This window comes from Microtus oregoni, unplaced genomic scaffold (genome assembly GCF_018167655.1).
Source record: "Microtus oregoni isolate MIOR12 unplaced genomic scaffold, Mior012 000002F_ref0000024, whole genome shotgun sequence".
NCBI classification, from domain to species: domain Eukaryota; kingdom Metazoa; phylum Chordata; class Mammalia; order Rodentia; family Cricetidae; genus Microtus; species Microtus oregoni.
The window spans coordinates 9,117,843-9,127,631 of NW_024543061.1; the positions used below are offsets into that span (position 1 = coordinate 9,117,843).

The 9,789-nt window shown below is 34.5% G+C and overlaps 1 gene segment (V, D, J or C); it reads left to right on the forward strand.

Annotated features, from left to right (window-relative positions):
* The first annotated feature begins 3,527 nt into the window (after nucleotides 1–3,527).
* Nucleotides 3,528–4,322, forward strand: LOC121434709. The segment is given in 2 exon segments: nucleotides 3,528–3,592; nucleotides 3,997–4,322. Coding segments are annotated over 2 exon segments (375 nt in total).
* The last annotated feature ends 5,467 nt before the right edge of the window (nucleotides 4,323–9,789 follow it).

Here is a 9,789-nt window from a genome sequence, read left to right on the forward strand (position 1 = left end):
CTCCAAGACAGGTAAAAACAAAAAAGGTTAAGCAAAACAAAACAAAACAAATCCAAATAACCTTCAAATTTCTTGCTGTGTAAGCACAGTGACTAATTTATGGGAGCTAGCTAGAACTGAAAACAAGAAATGTGTGTGACATGAAGTGTTTATAATCTTGTAAACCAAAGTTTAGTTCTCATGGTTTAAATTATCAGCATATTTAAGAAGATTTGTGAATATTTATATTGCAGATGTTAGAGTCCTTTTAAACTCTGAGAAGTTTGATTGAGAATTAATGAAGTTCTATGTGTCCCTACTCTCCATGAATGTGTGTAGCTTTTCCCATTATGAGTATCTCCCACCATAGAAGTGCATTTTTTGGGTTGTGTGACACTACTGCTCTGAATGACTTACCATTCAGAGAACCTGATTTCTTCAGGGAATTGCTGTGGTTTCATATAATAAATACCTCTTAACTGTTATATTATGGGGTGCACCATCCATTGAGAAACATATTAAGTTGTTTCACTGCCCTGTAGGAATCTGTATACCATGCAGCACTCCTTCCTTCTAACAAGTGGAAAACACAATTTTTCTACCCCATAGTTTTTTGTGAGTATAATATAATTTGAATCACAAGGCAATGAAGTGTTCAGAATGGTTTCTCTGGGGTATATATTTTTTACATTCCTTCTATCAATTTGCAAATACAATATTTTATTTTTTCTTTGTCCTCAATGCTATTTCATGGCTAGATATATCACAGATTATTCATTGATACACCCATAAAGGGGGTTATGTTTAATTCCAGACATTGCCAGTTTTCAATAAAGCTCCAGAAAAAAAATGTCTATTTTGTGTAGATAAAAGATTTTAAATCCTTCTGACAAATACAACAGGTCCAGAATGACAGGGTTAGAATATTCTTTATATTGTAATAAGTCATCAGACTGTTCTTAAATATCCTCTCACTATTTCCATTTCCATCAAGACTGAAAAGAAACTCAGGTTTTTCCCCAACACATTCCCTCCAGAATTTTGTTTTGACAGTGTTCTGTATTTCAGTATATTCATAGCTACATAGCAGTTTATAACAAACTCTATTTATTTGTTTCAGGAGCATAAAATATATATTTTCTCATACTAAACTAATGTGTGAGATATAATAATGAGCATACAATGTGAGAATATAATGTGTATATCATTTTTATGAGGTGCATTTTGAGGACATTGCATCATCTGATAAAATAATATAATTACAATTTAAAAATAAATATATAAAAATGAATAAAATGATTGTATGGCTTCATTGTTCAACCGAATAGTTGATTCAATACTTAAGACAATGATCTTTGAAGGAAAAGATTTTGAAAAATCCCATGTCTTTTGTCAGTATATTTCACAGATAAATATATGGTATGTTATTAAGGTCTGTCTCACACATTATCTTCACAGATCTTCATTTTGGTGTTGATCTAAGTCATATTAAAACACAAGGCTCATTACAGTTTCCATACATTATACTTAATGATTGCCCTAGTTTTATGTTTGTGTTCAGTTCTTTGATAATTTTTAGTGAGTTTACATGAGGGATGAATTTGTTTTTTATATGAATATGCATTCATTCTGTCATTTTTCAAGCTACTGTAGTTTTGTCCATTGTCTTTCTTTTAGTTAGTTAAGGATAAATTTCTGGTTTTCTTGAACTGTCATTTGGTTCCCCACATATTAGAAGTAAGATAATTATGAAAACAATTGCTAATATAGAAAATGTTATTGAGGTTGTTTCCATTTGTTATCAACACCCTTTTACAGTCAGCTACATTTTAAAAATAGACATTTACTTAAAAGCAGTAGACACATTTTGTCAAAAAATATGAAACGCAGCGGTATCAAAATGATGTTCTTGTTTAGCAGTCAATTACCAAGAGAAAAATTAAAAAAAAATGAAACAGAGAAAAGTACAAGGAGAAATGTGGACAAAATATACACAAGGTATGATATTTTCCTTGTACTGGGAAACAAACCAAAATTTTAAAATAAGGATAAAATGTATCTCTTGCAAGTATAAGTTAATGTCAAAATGAGTGGGAGAAGGATGTACATTACAGAATATTGACATTAATATCCAAAGCAATCTATATTTAATGAACTATAATAAGTTTTATTTTTTTTAGCTGGCATGGAGGCAGATAAATAAACTGCTATGTTTCCTCTAAAAATAAATGGAAATATATGTTCACTTATAATGTGTTTGAAAATATTCTTAGTAGCCGGGCGGTGGTGGTGCACGCCTTTAATCCCAGCACTTGGGAGGCAGAGGCAGGCGAATCTCTGTGAGTTCGAGGCCAGCCTGGTCTACAAGAGCTAGTTCCAGGACAGGCTCCAAAACCACAGAGAAACCCTGTCTTGAAAAACCAAAAAAAAAAAAAAAATATTCTTAGTATGTTTATTAACTTCTGAAAGTAAAATATAAATCCATCCTGGTAGAAGAATAAATTTTATCATTACTAGAAGATTCAGCAATTGATATATACTATATATTTATTTACAGAACATGGGTGAACTTGTAGGCTACTGAAGGATATATACTGAAAAATTCAATTCAAATGAGTTTGAAGAATAAAAAAATACATAAACTTAATTGACAACAGGAAACCTAGACATTGTCTGACATATGATATTAAAAAAAATTGATCCAAAAGAGCATTTAAATGTTATGAAAATCATGTGGAGTGTATAGTAATGTCTATACTTATGCTTTTGTGCATTTCTTGGTGAATGTATAGTATATATGACTTTTTATAGCATTTTTTATTGGGTCTACTTCTTTTTGGGATATATTGGTAAATTAACTGAGTCACCCGTAATCAGAAGTCTATGTTCTATTACTGAATAAGAGTACAGTCAATAATTTGAAGAGAAACTTGAGTGATTTGCTTCCATTTTGCATTACAGACTATGAGCAAAAATTTTGGGAGCTCATAACATCAAGAGAAAAATTAGCTGTGTGTATTAACCACAATTTCCGCAATTAGGTTGTGTTGTTTTAGATGAAATATAAGTATATTTCAAATTAGACAGCTAGACTACTTTGTTAATCCATATTTCCAACTGATTTACTCAACATTGCCAGGTTTTCAGCATCCAGCTTGTCACTCATCTTTCAAGATGTTTTGCTCTTTTACTTTCATGCTAGGTATAAATAAGACCATTAGTCGGGCTGTGGTGGCACACGCCTTTAATCCCAGCACTCGGGAGGCAGAGGCAGGCGGATCTCTGTGAGTTCGAGGCCAGCCTGGTCTACAAGAGCTAGTTCCAGGACAGGAACCAAAAGCTACGGAGAAACCTTGTCTCGAAAAAAAAAAAAAAAAAGACCATTGTCAGTCATTCTTCAAAATTCAATAAGCTGACATAATTGTCTCCTCTATGTATACTGTTAGGCAGACCATGGTATTTGCATATTGCTCCCTAGGGAAGTCCTTGCTTTGCTGAGCTGAGATAAAAGCTCAACTGTGTTCTTGCCATCATTAATAACCCGTCTTTGTTCATCTCCTCAAAATGTTGTGTCTTGTCCATTCCCTGTTTCTGCTCATATTCTGGATTTTGGGTAAGGATAGAGGGAGATAAAAGCAGAGAATGGGGAGTGAGAGTGAACCCTTGTTGCCAGTAAGTATTGTCTGTGATCAGGCAGGGCCTCTTCTCCAGGATGAGCATGTAATGTTTAGTTGTGTGGCAATTAGAAATTAAAGGGAAAAGAGCTGCACTAAGATGAAGATTCTGACTTATATGGGTTGGAGTGGTGAAGACTATGACCTTTAGGACCTACAAATTGTGTGTGTGTATGCGTGTGTGCATGCATGTGTGTATGCACATGGGAAAAGCATTTGATATATTTTTAATGACTCACAAAAGGTACCACAATCTCATTTGAAATGAATATAATAAAGGATTTCAGAAAGATATTTTCAGGAAAATTTCATATGATATTTTGCTACTCTATTATAATTTCAGAAACCAGTGGTGATGTTGTGATGACCCAGACTCCACTCTCATTGTCAGTTACCATTGGACAATCAGCCTCCATCTCTTGCCAGTCCAGTCAGAGCATCTTATACAGTGATGGAAAAACCTATTTGAGTTGGTTCCTACAGAGGCCAGGCAAGCCTCCACAGCGTCTAATTTATTGGGTGTCCAAACTTAGCTCTGGAGTCCCAGAGAGGTTCAGTGGGAGTGGGTCAGGGACAGATTTCACTCTTAAAATCAGCAAAGTGGAGCCTGAGGATTTGGGAGTTTATTACTGCTACCAAGGTTCGTATGTTCCTCCCACAGTGATGTAGACCCTAACAAAAACCTCTTTACTTGAAGGGGCCCAGCTGCAATGTACTGTTTGATTGTACAGTAACATTTCACTTTGTATCATTGTGACAAAAAGGCACAAGGGAATTTGGGCAATTGTTTGGAGCTCAGAAATCTGGTTAGACCATTCTTGCTGAATTACAGATTTGGCTAGATTTAAAATGACATCAATTTCTGGGCCTTCTAGCTGTAACGGTCAGCTGGTATCCTCTGTACCAGAATAATATCATCTCACTATTTTCCGACGAGAACTGCTACTTAAAATGCTAAGCACTTCTTAAAAACCTATGCTGTGGCATTGAAAGAGCAAATATGGTACTTTCTGCTTGCCCTGCCCAGTCCAGCATGGCAGAGCTGTTTGTTTTTTCTGATAGCCATGAACATTGTTCCATTTGTAGACACACAGCCGGTTTATGCTGCCTTAAGCAAGTTGTAGCACACTGCTCACTTACCCCACATATCTGATTGGTTTACTGGAAGGACCAGAGGCTGTGCTGGCAGCACAGCTCAGAATAATGGTGTTTCAAAATGGCACAGTTTTTTTCTGCTACTGCTGAATCAGAAAATCCTCACTTGAAGGAAACATGCCTGTGCTTGCTTCTAGCAAACAGAGCCAACCCAAGAAAATGCTGCTACCACAACATGCTTAACTCTGTTCTTTTGTGTCTAGAATTCCTTTTTAAGCTTACTCGGGTTTTATAAGTAATTAGTTGGCCACGTGGAGGCCAATTTCTTGTGGAAGGCCTATTTGTTGATTCCTGGCAACTGAGCCCCAAAATAATCGCATGGAAACTGTATTAATTAAAACAGTGCTTGGCCCATTAGCTATAGTTTCTTATTAGCTAACCCTTACATATTAATTTAACCCATTTTCATTGATCTGTGTATTATCAAGTGGCAGTAGCTTTCTGGCAAATTTCCATCTGGCGTCTGTCTCCAGTGGGACTATATGGCATCTCTCTGACTCTGCCTCCTTTCTCCCAGCATTCAGTATAGTTTTCCCTATCTACCTCTGTAACCTGTGCAGGACCAAGACAATTTCTTTATTAACCAATGGTAATCACAGCATAGGGAAGGGAATCCCACATCAATATTCTGGTCACAGATACCCTCAGATCCTCCCAAACCCCCAAACCTTCTCCCTTCCACATTCATGTAACTGCAGGCCTTCTCTCTCTCTCTTTCTCTCTCTCTCTCTCTCTCTCTCTCTCTCTCTCTCTCACACACACACACACAAATAAGCACACATACACACACAAATAAAAAGACAAACATAATATAATAAGAAAAATAAAAGAAAATTAAATACATACACTTATACTTGCATACCATTAAAACAGAGTAATAAAACTATGACAGACAAAAGACAAGCAAGACAAAAATACCTAGGTAAAGCCATCTGAGAGAAAATGTTTATAAAATTTTATTAAATTAGTTGTGTGTTGACCATAAAATAATTTGCACAGGGCCTTCTTTAAGTAATGTTAATGGTTGTTAACATACCCTGTGATACTTCATTTGAAAAAAGTGCTTTTTTGCTTAAGTGGGATTAAGTGGAAGATATATTTTTGCTTAGGTATGACAGCTGGTATGCTTTCAGTTTTGGAATTGTATCTGACTTATATATGACTAAGCCTTGTGTCAGGTTATATATGAGTTAATATGAGTATCTATCCTATTCTTTCTGAAAGACACTGTTTCATTGGAATCACCCATTCCCTCAGTCTCCTACAATTTTTTCTACCTTCTTTTCTACATAGCTCTCTGAGCCTTAAGGAGATGTCTCTGCAATGTCTATATTCTGATGAGTGATGAGTCATGAGAGGCAAGATGTCAGTTAGACAGTAATCTTCAAACATTTCAAAAAGCTGGACTATTTTTCATTTATAATATTATAATAATAGAAATCTTTACATGGCAGAGAGACATGTCTACTTCCTGGGATTAACAGTCTACTTCAGAAAGTGATTATCAGCATCCAAATACCTCTATATGAAGTTTCCTTTCCTTCTCTCTCTTTCTCTGGCCAATGAAAATAACAATAAAAAAGACAAATGAAGAAAATTCAATACATACACCATAAAAACATAATAATAAAATCATAACATATAGGGAAACAGACAATAAAAAATCCCAGAATAAGTCATTTGAGAGAAAAATATATAAAGCATGTTATTAAGTTTTTGTGTGTTTACCATCTACTAATGTGCTTGGGATATTCTTGTATGTGTTGCTAATGGTTGTTGTTAGCATACCCTGTAATACATCCTTGGAGAAAAGTCCTTTTTTTATAAATGGTTGCAGTTGAAGATAGATTATTGACTTGGCATGAGCACTTGTGTTCTCTAGGTTTTGAAAGCATGTCTTACTTAAATATGGCAAATCCCTGTGTGTGTTTTCAGGTTATCTATGAGATGCGTATCTATTTGAGTCTATCTAAAAAACCCTTTTTCATTTGAGTAACCCATGTGCTTTGTCTCCCATGTCTTCCAGTTTTTTCATGTATTCTTCTACACAGATCCCTGAGCCTTAAATGTCAGGGGTCTCTGCAGTCTCAACATTCAGAGTTGAGCCATGGGAGGCAAGAAGCCATTTACATTGGTGACCTGTAAATACTTCAAAGAGCTACAGAATATGTCATATAAAATGTTACACTGACCAAATTTTTTCCATGACAGAGTGACACGTCTGCTCAACCTCCAGATAGTGACACACGGCTAGCTATCTTTAACTTCAGTTTCAGGGGCTCCAGGAATGTTTTCTGGCCTCTGAGAGCATACAATCATCTTACAAACATAAAAACAAAATACTTGCACAGATTAAAAGTGGATCATGTTATGACACAGATAAAATCTGTATTCACTTGAGTGCCTGCAAACATAAATAGACAATACCATTACTCTTTGTGTATGTACATATTTTATTGTAATTACTTCTAAAAATTTATATTGAGATTTTTTATTAATGTGTTTGCCAATATTTTCTTCATACTTTTTATTGCTCATTTTTAATACAACTGGTATAGCTTTGTTATTATTTTAGATATGATTGCTGATAGTAAACATTTTGATCTTTGTGTAATCTGAGATAAAATATCTAACATTCTCTCATTATGAATATGATATTTTCCTGACCTTTATAAACAATACATGTCAATAAGGTATTTTGTGACTATGCTTTGCTTCCTTAAAAGTTTATCATAAATAGCTATTGATTCCCAAGTAAATGATTTTAAGACACTATAGAGATAATTATATTTTCTTCTTAATTGCAATGGTGATGAATATATTGATATATTGTTAAGATGACCTTTGTATTGTGAAACACATTCAACTATGTTACTATACATCATGGGAGGTGAAGACAAGGAGGAAATGTTAGAAATGGAGAGGAGGAGAGAAAGAGGAAGAAAAGACACTAAAATAAAATTAAATTTTTCCTTTCCTGCCTCATCTTATACATCGTTCAAAACAACTTTGTTAGATAATACAGTTTCAAATATATATAAAAATTTCTCTATAATGGAGAGGTTTTAGTTCATCTCTAAGGGGAGACATATAGTTCTCTGTTTAATCTGTGCACTCCATGTGGTGCCTAACCATAACAAGAGCATCAATGGATAAGCCATTCATTCATACAATATTTCTCTCTTAGTGAATATTTGTTGTTTTAGTTCTTTAGCTACTTTCAAAGACTTCTGGTAGTTGTCATAATAACTATGATGCTCATAACAGAAAAGAAGATGCTTTGAGAAAACAGAACTATGCTTTTTTATTTTAAATTATACATTTTTATTGAAAATATATTTTCTCACATGATATTTCCTGATCATAATTTTCACTTTCTCTGATTCTTCCAATTCCTCCCTTCCTATTCTTTAATCAGGTTCACTCCATTCTTAACTCTCAGTAGAAAATTAACAAGCTCTGGGGTGAAGCCTTACTGATCATGGATGTGGCCTTCTGATTTGCTTTATGGTTTCCCAGATAAAATCTATAGTATGTATCAGGAAATTGTGTTTAAATTGATCTATCCTGACAAAGTTCTTGAAAAGGACAGCTCTGTTAATATTTATTATGTGCTTAATGACATTTATTTACACTTTTTCTCATCACATTTGTTCATTAACTCAAACAACCTTTCATGGAGCAGTGTTTTCTTTGTTTCACTGTTGTATAAGAGTATAGTGACACTAAATAAGGTTGTCTGCAACATTGGACTGTAGTCTGCCACCATTCTTTCAGGTCCTGGATCCCAGATCCAGCAGAAAAGATCTACACAGAGGAATGAAAGCCTACATTGATGGGATTGGGAAATTTCTAGGAAATTAATACTGCACACTTCTATGTGGGGGTTAGGAGGATTAGTATTTTGCTAATAGTGAGTGGTGGAGGCTCTGACATATAAATACATTGAGTGATTTAAAATAAAAATAAATTAAAGAAAACATTGGGAGGAGCACAGCCAAGTATGAGGAAGTAGTCTATTGGAAGCATGTTCATAGGGACCAAATATTGTCATGAGAACATTTCAACCTCTCCACACTACTAAATGACATATTAGCCATTCTGTGTTTGTATTCAAAGCTTCTTTTACAGGAAGTTTTGTCCATACCTTGTTTCAACATTTGGAATGCCGACATATCAATTTGGTGGTATTTTGTTATTACCATTATTTTAATATTCTGCTTTGAATATGTGTATATATATTCAAAATAATATGTACATTAGATATCCAAAGTGAAAAGTCTGGGAAGCCCACCTAGAGGAATTTTAGCAGAGTTTCCAGGGGGTGTAGCTGCTATGTGTATAGCAGACATTGTTCATTCAATAGCTTGGTGTAGTTACTATGAAACAGAACCCGTATCATATTTCATTCCTTGCTTGGCATAGTGATAAGCATAATAATCATCATTCTGTAAAAATGGTGTAATATGTTATATACTAAAAGTATGGCATGAGAAAAACAGAAGTTGAAATTAAATATTTAGTCCTCAAATACACGAGTTTTATTTTTTAACACTATGGAAATATGTGACTAAAACTAAGTTATCACATGGAACAAGTGTATGCCTTTTAAACTTTTTAAAAATTTATGGGAGAAGAAAATGATCTCTGGCTAGGACCATGGTTTGATTGAGGAGGGGGAGTTCCTTTTGTTTACTTTACATTTGTAATACAGATAAAACTGCAGTGTATTTCAGCTATGATAACTTCCTCCTATTTAAAGAATCTCTACTTCCCATAGCCAAGAGGATAACTATATGTTTTTCCTTTGGTTCAACTCCTTTCTTAGCTGCTTTAGGATCACCAATTGTAGACTCCGTGACCCTTATTTATGGCTAGAAACCAATTATGAGTGAGTACATCCCATGTTCATCTTTTTGGGTCTGGGACACCTCACTCAGGATAGTGTTTTCTATTTCCATCCATTTGCATGCAAAATTCG